Here is a 15812-nt window from a genome sequence, read left to right as displayed (position 1 = left end):
CTAAAGAAAATCAAATAGGAGTGATTAACTATTTCTAATTTTTACCCATCTATCATGAATAAAAATAAAAAATGGAGTGATGAAAGGCACAGGACAGATGTATAACTCCCAAGTTGGCAATAACAAATTATTCGTAGTAGTGTTTTAGGTAACTACTTAGCCTATGAAATATCACCTAACATAAAATACTTAGGGCTTCGAAATTAAATAACTTAAAAACCAGATTTGTTTCATTTAAAAATGTTGTTTCAAAAAGAAAATCTATCTTGACTGGCATCAGTCAAAGTCAATCAATTTCTAAGCCAAATGGTAAAAATTCTGTATCGGATATTTTTTGTTGATCAATTTTCAAAAACATTATTTTGCTAATAAAAACTTGAGCTGAATTAGAAGCACTTACACTTGCACCCCATACGAGCAATTGAAGAAGCAACAGTCATTCACAAAAACATTGCAGAAATCAAATTTGCAATAAGAGTAACAAAACTTCAATGACTCCAATCTGAGGCACAAGATGGATAACTGCCACACTTGGCACTGATTAAAGTATTAAACATAACTACTAAACGAAAAGTTGAATCCCCAAAATAACTCCTTAGTTTTTCTTAGTAATCATCAAAATACTTGCTTCTAAGCAACGAGGGTGCTGGCCGTGGTGGATTCACTGTAGAAAACGAACACCCGTGGTCAATTAGACAGTTCGGCAGTTAGAAGAATACAAAATTGACAATGTTTAGACAATTTCACAATAAAGAAGGATGCGAACAACGATTAAGAATCAGCAAAAACATCACAAACTAATAACTTTAACATATGGTTTGACATTCTGACATTTGGTGATCTAAGACCTTCAGAAAGTCCTCATCCTAATGGCAAGAGTTTGAGAATTGGGAGACATACTTGAGGGTTGTTTGTGGGCCCTAAATTTCAAGTGGGTGGAGTGAGCTTTGTTTAGAGCTCCAATTACAATAGTTGGTGTTTCTAGCTGTTATAAGCTACAATTATCTACAATATTACTATTTCAAATCCATAATTGCTACATTGTTTACAATTTCCTACCCATTCTCACTTTCTTTGTTACTACGTTCACTATTTACTCTCCCCGTTAAAATAGTTTGTACCATAAACATACACACTATTATTATAACCTACACACTATTATAACTTACAAACTATAATAACCAACTTAGTGCTCCAAAGGGCCATTTTAACCTCTTAGTTACAAACCTAAAGGTTAATAATAACTTATTAACCGATGTTTTCACTTATTGCTGGTTTTGAGATGACTAACCATCCTTGGGAGTAAGAGATGGGTGGCTATAGCATAATGCAAGGACTGGAACCAAACACATACAATAAGATTCTCAGGTCTAGGGCAGTAGATGCAATTCTGTAAAGACACTTTGCAGTTTGGCAATCCAATGTGCAAAGATAAATGAACCTATGTATTGAAACATCACAAAGCTACATTTTAGTTATCTTATGAGATAAATCTAGTTTTTGCCACAGACCTATACATCCCCCTAAGATTAAATCAATCCCCCACCATCCCCACCTGTTGCACTCAAAAAAGAAAAATCCAATTGCTATTATGATACTGAAATAAACCAGATGCTAACTGGTTATCATCCTTTATACCCAATTTCTCTTTTTATCCTTCTAGGAAAATTTGGAAGCTAGAGATCAGCAGCATGTGAGAATATATAAACTTTAGTATACACTATGCAACATTTTCATGCAAAAGTGCAATAAATAATCCATTGTCTTCTGCTTATCAAAATACTTACTACTTCCAGACAGGGGGGAGCTTCTTTGTCTTCTTGTAATACCGGGCCAGGCGATGAATCCTGCTCTCGACTAAAATCAACCTGAATTTGGAATCCTTATCTTTCCTGTTCCTCTCCAAATGCTTTCTGATTGAAACAGCTTTTTTAATGAGATGGTAAAGATCCTCTGGAATTTCAGGAGCTAGCCCTGAGGGATGCAAGAAAAAACCGACAAAAATCAAAGAATAATTCGACCCAAGTATAAAAAAGAAAAAAATTCAAGGAGGAAGGGTACGGAGGGCTCACCATGAGCCTTCAATATACGCAAAATTTTGTTCCCAGTAACACTTTTGACCTGAGCAATCCCATGAGAATCACGGAGAATAACACCAATTTGAGAAGGTGTCAAACCCTTCTTGGCAAATTTGCAAATGTTTTCAGCGACCTGATTGGTTATAGAAAAGAAATTAATTTCTAGTTCTACAGATAGTAGAAAAACAAACCTCCCATCCTTCAATGAGAACTTGAGAATGACTAACATTTAAAATGACATTCTTATAAAGAAAAAAACATTTAAAGTGACACTCTAGAGCAACCATCAAACTTTGGTACTCAGATAACACTCAAATACATTTCATCATGCTTCACTAAAATGAGCACTGCAATTTTAATTACTATTATTTTGCCAATCACATGAACCATCCTCATAATGGAATTACATGAAATCTACATTTTCACACATTGGAAACCCGAAGCATTGTAAAAACATTGGAAACCTCGATATTAACTAATGATCGAATGGCTTCACAACGGAATGGAATTAGATGAAATCTACATTTTCACACATTTTCCATTCCAAAATTTTATATTTCTAATCAATTATAACGACCAAAGCTTAATCCAAAATACTAGAAAAATAAAAATTTGGCGCGGAATTCTCACATCCTGAGAAGAGATCTTCAACCAACTAGGCGGCGTCCTCTTGTAAGGCAGTGCGGAAGCTGAAATACCCTTACTGCAAATGCAAAGAAGAAGAATGGGAAAAAAAAAAAAAAAACCCCATTTAAAAGCTGTAAACAGATTTTTTCGTGAAGCTTAAAAGCAAACTTTCTTCGGTGAAAGTAAATACAAACCCTCGACTATGCATACGACCCATGGCGACGGCGCGTGGGGAAGAGACGGATAGCGATCCTCAGAGGTTGAACACTACAACTTCGTCTGCTCCTTCGCTGAAAGGCAACACTGCAAAACAATGGCAGCTATTAGGGTTTTGGTTTTGATTTGGGAATTTTGGGCTGGGCCTATGGGCCAGCCAGCCCTGTCCATTATTACTATGAAAAAGAAAAGTGAGTATCGTTTCTATTTCTTTTAAGGACAAAAATTGAAGTAAATCATTCAACATAGGGAGATCGGAGCTAATTTATACAAATTAAGTTGCCACAATAATTTACATGATTGATGTTAATTACAAATTAAACTTTATATTTGTTACATACTCTCATGTTAATTATACATATGTGTGACAAAATTTATGTATTTATGCTTTCTAGGTTAATTTATTTATTTAGCTTATTGCTATTACCAACTAGTTTATTGTTGACATTTAAAAAAAAAAAACATTTAGTTCACATTAGTCTTTCTTATATGCGTTTAGAAAATATATTGATGTAGTGCTTTTTCTTACTTATAAGTAATAATAATTACGCTGCTAAAAAAATAATGATGATTATTTACTTTATTTTAAAATTTATTAAAAAAATAAATTGAATTAAGAAAACTAAAATTACTATACTAAAATCGAATGAAAATTATATCAATAAAAAATCGTACATGATACGACCCTAATATTATAAACATAAATAAGTTCAAATGATTGATGGTAATTACAAATAAAATTTTAAAACAACCTATCAATTCAATGGGACTAACTATAATTAATTGATAATTTTTCCCTTTTTAACATTGTTCTCAATTGATTTAATAAGAACATGAAGAACAAAGTTGGACGGAATCCCAACTTTGCTTTACAAATTTGACTTTGTGATGTTTAAATTTAATATGATGGGATATTAGAATCAAGCATAACATGTTATTTCAAACGAATATTATATAGTTTATAATTAGCTAAAAGATAAGCATCAACCTTAACTATAGTGAGTTTAATTTTGACAAGCAAAATTAATTAGAATTGTTGCTGAGTATTTGCGTTAACAACATATATTCGTTTTAATTGTTGGCCACACATCATTTCTGATAAAAAGAAAAGATAATGAATAATTTACATCCAATTTGTATTTTTCTTTTATATATGTATATACTGTTGAAATTAATGGTGGTTTGTGATGCTCTTCAACATTTTGTTTTAAATAAAAACAAAAAAAAAATGAATTATTAACCAAAAGTTTTAAGAACACATGTATTTATATTCTTTTTCTTTCAAAATTTTAAAACTTCAAAATTTTTAATGCATCAATTATGGTACCATTACTTTGAGGTCCTGTATCTTATCAATTTATCAAGTACTGTACACATTTCAATGGTTTAAATGTACTTAATCATGTAGCTATTAAATATTCAATAATTGGTGGAAATAACTAACAAAAAATAAACTATTGTTTTTTCTCTTGAACAAAAAAAAAAACTAATGAAAACACTTCACACACATATATATATATTAAAAAACCAATACTTATAGATATGTTTTGTACATTTCAAGTATGAAATATTAAAATATTTTGAAAAATGATAAAAAAAATTGCAGCACAATAAACTTTTAATCGATCAAATAATTCGACAGGGTGCATAATACACATTACATTAAAAAAAACATGATTATCTCCATCATTCTTGATAATTGATTGAAAAATTTTTGATCTTTTATCCGTCTCCCATTTTGGACCTAAACGAGATTCTTGTCCCTAATATTTGAGTCTTGCTTCTCTAAACGTTGACTGTTGCACCATATTTAACCAAACTAATTATTTGTTCACACGACTATCCAAACCCACCTATTTGACCAACAAACAACGCCAGTACATATGTAATAACAAAGTTATAATATCATCATCGATGTACTTTGGATTCTTCGTTACATTTCTAAACACAGTACTTATATTCACTTGCTAAACACAATACTTTTTCTATTTGCTATGAGACCTTAAGCCCAAAGTCATTCTTAGGAAAGTCTCCCCAACTAAGTAGTACATACAAACTTGGATTTATTAATACCTCACTATTTGTAACAATATAATTGTTGGCCATCTCATAATGTATCAAACCAACCTTAACAACCCATTGATGGAGATCTAAATATGGAACAACCCACACGAATCTTATGTTTTCTTTTCCATGTCTAGTAAGAGGATGAATGGTGTTTTGCTAACATTGACAGACAGATTAATTATCTACTAAACCACTCTATTTAATTCATGGAACAATGATAAACCATCCTCAAATGGATCATTTGATGTTGTTGGGGTAGAAGGTTGATCCATATCAAATGATCACAGTGTGGCATCACTTCAAGTTAATTGAGATTTTTTTTTTTTTGTTGTTGATTAAAGTGGTATAAAAGTCAACATTGCTTAACAATTAAGATTTTCATACCTCAATAATTCAAAGGGTTCAAATCGTATAAGTAGACTATGTATTAAAATAATTAATATAAATTAGGTTAACCTAATTTTATTTTTGTTGTATCGATTTAACTTGATCACTGATATATATTAACTTTGCCAAATTATAAGAACAATACTAACTTTACTAGTTATAAGAATATTTTATAAACCTACATTTACATATATTTTCATAGTGTATATATTAATTTCACTAAATAATTTTCGTGAAGACGAGTATTTGAATAAAATTAAGGGAAGAAGATAGGATGTTAAAGAAAAGTTAAAAATTGTTTAAAATATGAGTGATACAAGAATCATTGAATGCAAAAGAAAGGTTAAAGAATAGAACCGAAAATTGAGAATGAAGAAGAATTGAATAGAAGAACGGAAAATGCAGTTAACTGCATCTACAGCTACGCCTACACTGTCCAAATAAACATTCAATTTCCTAGAAACTAATGAAGAAAACTCAATTCTTTTCAATTTCCAAAAATGGAAGAAAAGAAAAGAGATAAACTTGTCCCTTTCTTCGTCCCTTTGTTGTGCGGAGAATTGACAACACTTGTCACCTCCTTCTCTTTCTCTCTCTCTCTCTCTATGTTTATATAAAACTAAAATCTCTAATTTCAATATTATCAGGAGAAAGAGAAACATACCCAAGAAGACAAAGATGAAGCTCCTTTGGTCTCCAGAAACAGCTTCTAAAGCTTTCATAGATACCATTAAATCTGTAAGTTACCCATTTCATATTCCGTATTTTCTATTTCTTTCTTCCAAATCTCTCTTCATTCTGTTCTTAGTGCGAGAATTTCGAAGAATTCGGCGTCGCCGAACTTCTCTCAGCCATGGCTGCTGGCTGGAACGCCAAGCTGATTCTGCACGCTTGCTCCCCCGCAGCCGCCTCCTCCGCGGTCACCACCATTGGACTTGCTGTGGCCGCGCGGCACACCGGCGGACGGTACGTGTGCGCGGTGGTGGACGAGAGGGCAAAATCGGAGTACGTGAAGAACTTGCAGGAGGCTGGTGTTTCGTCGCCGACGGAGGTTATTGTTGGAGAGGCAGAGATGATAGGAGTGGACTTTGTGGTTCTGGATTGTAAGCGGAAGGATTTCGGTAGGGTTTTGAGGTTGGTGAAAGTAAGCGAGAAAGGGGCGATTTTGGTATGTAAAAGTACGTGGCCCAGAGATTTCGAGAAGCTCATACCCAAGGGAACACGTGTGGTTAGGTCAGTGAGCTTGCCGGTGGGTCAGGGGTTGAGTATTATTCATATTGGATCTTCCAACGGCGGAGCCGGGAACGGTGGCGCTATGATCTCGACGAGCAAGTCCAGGAGCCGTTGGACGATGCACGTCGATGAGCGTTCCGGTGAAGAACACGTGTACCGGGAGCGCATCTAAACTGATCTTTTGGAGGGAGTGGTTAATAACTGAGACAAACTCACAGAAGATAATACTTCGACATGATCAGGGTGAACACATAAATCAATTTTGTCCATGTTGGAGCCAAAGAATCAAACCCGATCATTTGGTTTTACAAACCACAAACATGGCAGAATAAAACTAATTGATCGGCTTTATTTGAATTTTATTACCGATTTGGTGTTCATTTTTTAACGTTTTCTTTTACATTTCTCTTTTCATTTTCACTTTGTTTTATTGAATCATCTCCTTCTACTAGTCCTAAATTGAAATGAAAGAGCCTGTTCTACTTTCTATGAATTGGAATTTAGCTTTCGAAACAACCAGTTTGGTTTTGATCAATCTTTTATTAACAAATATGTTCTCTTTATCAAATACAAGAAAAATAAGGAAATCTGACTTTATAAAAAGTCTTAACCCTAAAAGAGTTGTAGATATAACAGCCTTTTGAAAGAACTTATAAATATAACCTGTAATATACTTCATTGGTTATAAATATTTGATTTAAATTTAATAGCTATACTCTCAACTATAAAAAAGAAAAAGAGTACAAACGGGTAAGGAGCCCACTTCCATAATTGTATATTCAATTATAGAATGGTGTACAATTTTGACACCATTATAATCTAAGACAACCCACTGACACTGACTACACAAGTTAAAAGAAAGTTCTTTGTTCTTTTTTTTTGGCAGGAGTACAACTGAGTTCATTATAGTCGTACTTTTAAAATTGCAACTCAATAGGTTAGAATATACATTTTTATCTTTTTTAAAAAAATGTAATTTTTAACTCCATACGTTGAAACAACTGAAACTTCTTAACCATAACAAAATGTTTCTAGTGGTAGCAAGAGCAATACTACAGTATTTGAATCAATTGTTTGAATTTCCAAGAAGTAACCTGAAACGTTACAAAACTATAACCCCTCAAGAGAAAAGATGCTATTATTTTTTATTTACTTTCGTCAACTCTATGCAATATCTCTTTGTCGTCATTCACCTTCTATTCTATGTTGATCCTGATTACCTTTTTGGTTCTACAAGAACTAGAACTGTCCCTTCCACCATCGTTTTCAATTCTCCTTTCAGCCAAAAATGGAAAACCCCAACTTGAAATCTCACTGTTCCTACTGCCACTGGAATCTGCATTGTCAATGTTAAATCAAAATTCAACACCAACATCAAAGGGCAAACTGAAGTGCCATTTTGAAGTCAATTTACAGACAGAACATCAGTTGGTGTATTTGAGAGGGTTATGAACCAACGATACGGCAATTGGCAATGAAAGATGGTGTTCAAAATGTGGTTAGGTTAGAGTGGGTTGGATAGAAAGATGCTTCTGAAGATGTAGACCCTGACACAACCATCTCTTTCTTTGTTTTTAGATTGCTTCAGCTATAATATGTAACTTTCTGGTAAATGAAGTATTCTTTTAACTAAATTCCAAAAACAAAAACAAGTTTTTGAAAGCTAATTTTTAGTGTTCAAAAGCTAATTCTTAGATTTCCAAAGCTAGTTTTTTGTTTTTCAAGAAGTTTGGCCAAGAAAGTAGACAATGAATCAATGAAGGATAGGCTTTAATTTTTAAAACAAGAAATCTAATCAAATACTTATGCGAGGCCTAGATAATCAAATTACCAAAATTGGGATCCATGTGATGGAATCCAGCATTTGGAACCTGTCTATGCCCTTGAAAATTGCCGTTCCATGCTTGCTCAAAACCAGGAAGCTCTCCTGTAAGAAAGTGGTGCGACAAGACATGATGTAATAGCTTCGACATGAAGAAACCAAGATGATTTTATTAATTATAGTTGAATAGATAAAGCAGACCTTCGTCCAGATTATGCAGAGTTTGAACTACGTCCACTTTGCCATCCGGGTTCAGTTTCCTCGTAACTGAATGACCCTGAAAAGCAGTGCAACTGTTTTAGTCCCCAGCTTTCTATATCTTCGTCATACCTCAAGCAATAAAGATTAGAAGCAAATATCGTAAAGAATAAACAAAAAACAGAGAGTACGAAACACTGCATTATATGAAAATTGGAAAAATACAATATCGGTGCTCTCTAGATCTTAACGATTAGATTACAAACATGACAAAAGGCAATTTTCCAACAGCTTTTCGTATTAGCTACATGGTTTCACACGACTGACAAGGGAAAACCACTCGAAACTTGTATCAAACAAGCAGAAAACTTGGAGGGGGAAACATTTTCAGAACAAGTCCCTAGAGTTTACTAGGTTTTATGCATTAAATGCCAAGCCAAAAGATAATCAAGGACTAGGACAAATGGTGAATTTCCGATTAAAGGTCAGAGTCCATTTCCAATACATACCTTATCATGAATTCCTCTCGAGACCCTATGAGTGGCCTGACCTGTTGTCTTATCTGCTTCTTTCGTCTCTTCAAGCAATACCTGATTCACAAGACCTGCTATTAATACCATATACTTCATTCAAAGTTTACAGTTATTCCACAAGAACTTGACTTACTCCCTCATTGTCAACCCTTCTAGTTCTGGTCGAAGAGTAGTATGCTCCATCTACACCCCCATACGTGACCTTGCATGAATGGATACTGGATTTACCAGCCTTTGGCTGAACTCTAAAGCTACTATTCTCACTACTTCTTTGAGTCATTATCTGGCGCTCTGGACGTCAATCAATGAAACAATCGAAGCATGGTAAAATTGGAATCATTAACGTGGTTTGTGAAAATAATAGACCTCAAATCAAAGCTCAATTACCATCATTGGAATCATCAGGATGCTCAACGGATGGCTCCTGGCCCGACCTAGAATTATTCTCATTCCTGCCATGTCTCTGATCCCTAAGGTCATCATCTTCCTCCCTCTCCTCATCATCAGAGCATATTTCTTGAATCACAAGTTCCGGTGCCCCATCTTTCTTCCCTTCATCGTAAGCAGCAATATGGGAACCGGATATACTCGATTCGAACATGCTACCGAATGGGCGAGTAAAAAAAGGATCATCAAATGGATCCCTCTCCCCAAAAAGGTTAGGTGTCATACCTCTACGTGATCCAAATAAACCAAATCCGGGGAAACCACCCATGAAGTCGCCTGAGAAAAGTGAGTCCTTCCCTTCTGCTACCCTCCTTTGCTCCATACTACTATCTGCTAATTTCAACTGAAAAACAGTAATCTGGAGACGTTACAACAAGAAAAACAGTCCACAGAAAAAGAATTCAGAGGCAATCCATATAGGATCCAGCGCTATGTACAAGTATGCGAAGAAGAAAGCGGAGTGAGACGACTATACATATGACTGAGAATTCCACCAATTTTTCCCAGATTACACAAAACTTTAAAGCAATAACAAAAAAATAGAAGAAGCCAAGAACTACAACAATCAACTCAAAACCTCATGCAAATGGTAATAAGTCTTCTTGATGCCTTCAGCAATAAATAATAATCATATTCAACAAACCAGAATAAGAAAAAAAAAAAAATAGTTTCACTATTAAGGACTGCTATGAGAAATGAGGAAGGAGAAGATAGGAATTACCTGAAGATCTATGGGGAACGAGAAACCCGCGAACACGGGGAACCGCGAAGAAGAAACTAGAAAAACCGACGTTCTTCTCAAATGGCCGTTGAGGTTCTTGCCGCTTTATATACCACGTCTAACTTCCGCGAGAGCTCCACGTGTATATTCCTGAAAGTTCCAAAATAATTTATTTTTCCTTCGATCCAATCTTTTTTCTAAATTACTATATCATGTTAATGAAAATAATATATAATATATCATTTAATCACCTGTAATTGATTTGTTTGACTAAATCTTTTATTTTAGTAAATTCTTTTAATTCATTTATGTGTTGTGCCTTCCGCTTCTTTTTATTCTTATTATCACTACTTTTATTTAAAAAAATCTAATTATATAATTATAAATTTTGAAAAATATACTATGAATGATAGTTCTATCGTTAACCTAGTTAATTACTCATATTAATATTATTAAAACATATGTATATATATACACATACATTAGAGAGCACATCAAGTTAAACAGATTCGAGCTTCTTTAAGCCTACACTAAATATGTTGTTGTTTTTAATATTTATGAATTGATTTATAGTATCGATATTATAACTCCCTTAACTTTTTTCAAAATATGTTAGTGATTCGAAATGTCAAAGTTTAAATATCCCTAACTCTGCCTGTTTATAATTTCAAGTTCTTGTTTTTAAAAACAAAATTCATGGTTATAGTAAAGAATATACTCTCAAAAGGTTGTAGAGTAAGATCTTGATCAATTTTCTTGATTGATAACAAATTTTGTCTTAGCATTGTTTGCTAATTTTTAAAATCTTAGCCCGATTACAAAAGCACCCAAACAAGTTTTAAAGTAGTATTTTTATAATTTTAAATATTTAACTTTGGTTTTTTTAAAACAAAGCTAAATAGTCTATTACCAAACAAAAACATCAATAGTGAAATAAGTGTTCATAGACGCAATCTTCGTTCAAAGTTTGTAAACTTGATTATTAGAAATTAAAAACCAAAAATTTATTGAATGACACGTTTTTACTTAAAATTGTAATCTTATTCAATATGTTAATATTAGTGAATAATTAGGTAATTGATCAACATATAGAGTGGAAAGTATATATGTGAAGCAGTTGTTTACGTTGAAGTTGATCTAAAAATGTGAATAAGGAGTGGAAATAATTTAAAGTAAAATGTGATACACTTATAGAATGATTAGGTAAGAGATTAATTGCATTTGAAGAGATGAACAAAAAAGTGAATCATAGATGAAGAAAGATGTGTAGAAGTAGAAGTTGCCGTGGGCAAAGGACTAAGTGCTAATTGTATCAAAATTAAACTGTGAATCTTCAAAATTTGTACAAAAACATCTTCGTTTATAGACAAATTGCCATTAATTTTCATCACAGACTCTGGTTTGACGTCTTGTCCTTTTCTATCGGACTGTCAAAGCCATAAACATCCGCTTATTACAGCAAATCTCTTTTGTCATCGTCGAAAACAACCAACTTTATTTTCATTCGAATCCCAAATGGTTGTTTCTAACAGAATAGTTCTTTAAAGTATTCTTATAAAGAGTGAGAGAAATTTATTTACCCTCAAAGTGTTCAAAGTTTCTTTTTTTCAATACAAACATCAGGTGGGATTATGCCATTTACAAATCGTTTCTACACAGAGTAGAAATCGAGAGAAATGGAAAGTGTGGCGAAGGGGAAAGTTTGTGTAACTGGAGGTACTGGATTCGTAGCTTCATGGCTAATCAAGAGGCTTCTTGAAAATGGCTACTCTGTCACTACCACTGTTAGAGCCGACCCAGGTATTTTCTCATTTCTATTTTTTGGTTTCTGTTTTCTGTTTTACTTTCTTAGATTTTCATGGTTGAGACTTTCTGATGCTGGTTATTTGCTATTGGTGGTAATTTATTCAAACTTGCTGCTGGGTTATCCTATCTTATTATTGGATTGTTAAGGATAAAATTATTTGGTAAGAACGAGTGGCTTTGAGTCTTAGAAATGGGCTTTGAATTGGGATTTCTTTTCCCTAAGCTCTACTTGAGTCATTTGAATATTATTCGAGTCTTTTTGTCCTGCTTCTTACTGCTATGGATTCTTTACTTCATTTCACTTCTTTGACTTCTTCTGAGGTTTGCATGTTTGGTGTTTGATGAAATTACTGTGAGAGTCGATCATCTCACTGCTATTTATGCACAGTGGCTTCGACTGATTACTCTTTTAAAACAGTTCAAATATTAAACCAGTAGGTTATAGAATATTTAATTTTCATACATCACATGTTCTTAGCACCATCCCATCATTACTTGTGCGTTTAGGAAAGTCAAGTGGTAGAGCAGTTTTCATGCCCCCTCTTTCAACTCAGTTTGTGGGTTGAAGTCTTGGATTTTACACTACGTGTGGATTTAGTTATATTGACCAGAACATGATGTCATGGGAACACAGAACTATTTATACTAAACAGTCGCCAAGTTCAAGTGGATAGGTTGGATATTATATTATTGCCGACTCTCACGAGTCACCTACTAGTAAATAAAGGATTTAATGTCTATGGTGCGACTTACTTAAGATTTAATAATTTGTGGAAACTTAATGTTTAACTCGGGTAGGATTTGACAAATTATCTTGTAATATTAGCTGAGATGTAGGTAAGTTGAACAGAACATTCATAAACCTTCTAATAACAATAATAAGAAAGTATATAATATCCTTGCCTTAAAAGACTAATTATTATAGTTTTGTTTGTAGCATCTGCTTAATTTTAAGAGATTGCCCTAATTTATTTGAAGTTTTTAGAATTCGTTAAGGATTTTAAGAGGTAGATCAGACTACAACTAAAGTTATCAGTGAACAAGTATGAATTTATAAACAGGCCACCGAGACAAAATCATTATCAAATAGGTTATAAGAGATATATTTTTATCACTGAATAGATCAATTGTCGAACTTGGTTTTCCTCATCTAAATTTGCTTTCATTTTAATTTACACAGAGAAGAGAAAAGATTACAGCTTCTTGACAAATCTACCCGGAGCATCAGAAAAGCTGCAAATATACCAGGCTGATCTTCACGACCCGAACAGCTTTGCTCCTGCCATTGCAGGTTGCATTGGAGTCTTTCATCTTGCTACCCCAATTGACGTGGATGACAAAGAACCTTTGGAATCAGTGACGAGACGAACGATTGAAGGAACATTGGGCATCCTTAAACTTTCTGTAGATTCGAAAACAGTAAGGCGAGTTGTATACACTTCCAGTGCAGCCACCATGCAGTTTAATCACCACAAAGTAGACTTCTTGGATGAAAGCTGTTGGAGTGACATTGATTACATCAACAGTATTGCACCGTTGGGAAGATCATACCCGATTTCCAAGACTTTAACCGAGAAAGCAGTTCTTGAGTTCTCTCAGCAATATGGATTAGAAGTTGTTACTGTCCTTCCAACGTATGTCGTTGGTCCCTTCATTTGTCCTAAAATTCCCGGCTCTGTTCATGTGATACTGTCTCTGATATTAGGTATTTGTTGTTTTCACTTTTAAAGTATCTTATGCTCTTACTTATAGATTTGGAAATCTGTTAGTACGGACCCTCAAGAACAACAAAAAACATAAAGAATACTAAAAGTAGAAATATATATTGCAATATCAATGGAGAAACTACAGTATACGCTAGCCTTTTGAGAGAGCTTCTCTCTCCCAACTTCCCTCACTGGAAATTACTACCAAAATTTTCAGACCTTGCTTCCAACTCACCTCATCTATTTATATCCTAAAAGTCCTAACAAACTTATTAGTTAATTACTAATATGCTCTTTTCCTTTTAATAGCCATACTAATAATTCTAATATTTTTCGAGCTAGAGTCTTACAAAATCTACACAGTTTTGTAGGCAGAGTATGGATTGATCTTAGTTCCAAAATGATCTTAACATGTGACTTTTGCAGGTAATGAAACAGAGTACGGATTGATCTTAAAATCAAACATGGTGCATGTGGATGATGTGGCAAGAGCACACATTTATCTATTTGAAAATCCAAATGCAAGTGGGAGATATGTTTGTTCTTCTCACATAATCACATTGGAAGAATTGGCTAACTTCTTCTCTGCCAAGTACCCAGAGTTTCAGATACCATCTCCCGAGTGAGTTCCACTACGTATTACTTTCCCTTGTTACAATTTTTTTGAAAATATAGTTTTCGTTTGTATATATATCTATATCTATATATATATTAACTTTTAACTAAAATTGAGTTTATAAACACTATTTCTGCCCACTGATTTATTTGTTTTTTTTGTCTACCTTTTACAAGTTTTCAGATTTCGAACCAATTTTTGAAAACTAACGGAGGAGTTTGCAAAACTAGCAAAAAAAATTACGATAATAGAGTCTATGTCACCTACATTTTCTAAATTGCAAAAATGACAAAATCTGATTACCATCAATTACTAGTGATATTTGTCAAATTTGCAATATGAAAAAAAAACGTAGTTTTTAAAACTTGTTTTTGTTTTTGGAGTTTGACTAAAAATTCAAACTTCTATCTAAGAAGATGAAAACCATGGTAAAGAGATCGTGATGAACATGTAAAATTTTCAAAAACAAATAAATAGAATAGTTATCAACTCGTGGATTTTGATTATGGTGTCTATTCATTCATTTTTTTAAATTGTGATTCTATGCACCCATCCATTCTCGTAGGTAACTAAACAATTATATGGTATGCTTATTGAATAAATATTGATTGATTGCATGACTTGATATACAAATTATATGAGAGTTGATACCTGGTAAAAATAAAGTTGCTTGTACTGTTACCCTCTTATTTGAAACATCGTATCAAATCTCATTTATAAAATTATTTGTCTACATGTTCACTATTTTTTTTGAATCGTTTATTTGTCAAATGCCAAGTTTTTCTTCTATTAAACACATCGGATCTTCATCATCTAGTTCATAACACGGAATATGAAGTTTCAAAACTCAAAGTGAGACGTAGTTACTTATGTTGAGTTTAGAGATTAAATGAATACAACTGGCTTGTTGCAGGTCTTTGAAAGATGTCAAAGGCTACATATTCACTGATGTCTCATCAAAGAAGCTTTTGGATGCTGGTTTCCAATACAAGTATGGTGTTGAAGAAATGCTTGATGGAGCAATCCAAAGCTGCAAAGAGAAGGGTTATCTCTAGCTCATGTTTTTGCAATAATATATATGAAACAAAGGAGAAGTAAACATGGAAATGATGTTAATCAAAGTTCTTGATTGCAAAGTTTGATGGTTAATTTCTCTAGGCGCTTTGGATGATACGAAATCTGTATGTTTACAATTGGCTTTGAAGTAGTACCTATTTCTGTTTAGCATAGTCTGTTTTCTTCTGAAACATATGTACTTTTATTAGTGATGGGGTACTTCTGAAGCATGGAACTGTTGTGTACTTTGAATTTATTTTATACTGATCCTCAGTCTTTGAAAGCCATATTTTGGGGCT

The 15812-nt window shown here is 33.4% G+C and overlaps 4 protein-coding genes across 4 annotated transcripts; 2 read left to right on the top strand and 2 right to left on the bottom strand.

The window, feature by feature from the left end:
* Nucleotides 1–416: 416 nt before the first annotated feature.
* On the bottom strand, nucleotides 417–3058 carry LOC101210321 (40S ribosomal protein S13). The gene is made up of 5 exons (XM_004153698.3): nucleotides 2900–3058; nucleotides 2709–2781; nucleotides 2073–2211; nucleotides 1788–1974; nucleotides 417–664 (listed from the first exon to the last, which is right to left on the bottom strand). The coding sequence occupies exons 1-5, from the start codon at nucleotides 2920–2922 to the stop codon at nucleotides 631–633; spliced, it is 456 nt and encodes a 151-aa protein (XP_004153746.1). The 5' UTR covers nucleotides 2923–3058; the 3' UTR covers nucleotides 417–630.
* Nucleotides 3059–5643: 2585 nt separating this feature from the next.
* LOC101221777 lies at nucleotides 5644–7124 on the top strand. The gene is made up of 2 exons (XM_011658399.2): nucleotides 5644–6113; nucleotides 6184–7124. The coding sequence occupies exons 1-2, from the start codon at nucleotides 6054–6056 to the stop codon at nucleotides 6778–6780; spliced, it is 657 nt and encodes a 218-aa protein (XP_011656701.1). The 5' UTR covers nucleotides 5644–6053; the 3' UTR covers nucleotides 6781–7124.
* Nucleotides 7125–7600: 476 nt separating this feature from the next.
* LOC101221550 lies at nucleotides 7601–10398 on the bottom strand. Its single transcript, XM_011658398.2, has 8 exons — nucleotides 10330–10398; nucleotides 9834–9951; nucleotides 9549–9713; nucleotides 9295–9452; nucleotides 9138–9218; nucleotides 8632–8707; nucleotides 8440–8535; nucleotides 7601–7944 (listed from the first exon to the last, which is right to left on the bottom strand). Exons 2-8 carry the CDS (start codon nucleotides 9928–9930, stop codon nucleotides 7805–7807), a joined length of 813 nt encoding a protein of 270 aa, XP_011656700.1. The 5' UTR covers nucleotides 9931–9951; nucleotides 10330–10398; the 3' UTR covers nucleotides 7601–7804.
* A 1411-nt stretch (nucleotides 10399–11809) lies between these two features.
* LOC101210069 (vestitone reductase) lies at nucleotides 11810–15802 on the top strand. The gene is made up of 4 exons (XM_004144953.3): nucleotides 11810–12129; nucleotides 13316–13840; nucleotides 14268–14463; nucleotides 15371–15802. Exons 1-4 carry the CDS (start codon nucleotides 12006–12008, stop codon nucleotides 15510–15512), a joined length of 987 nt encoding a protein of 328 aa, XP_004145001.1. The 5' UTR covers nucleotides 11810–12005; the 3' UTR covers nucleotides 15513–15802.
* The last annotated feature ends 10 nt before the right edge of the window (nucleotides 15803–15812 follow it).

This window comes from Cucumis sativus, chromosome 6 (assembly GCF_000004075.3).
Source record: "Cucumis sativus cultivar 9930 chromosome 6, Cucumber_9930_V3, whole genome shotgun sequence".
Lineage (NCBI taxonomy): Eukaryota > Viridiplantae > Streptophyta > Magnoliopsida > Cucurbitales > Cucurbitaceae > Cucumis > Cucumis sativus.
This window is presented reverse-complemented; position numbering and strand designations above follow the sequence as displayed.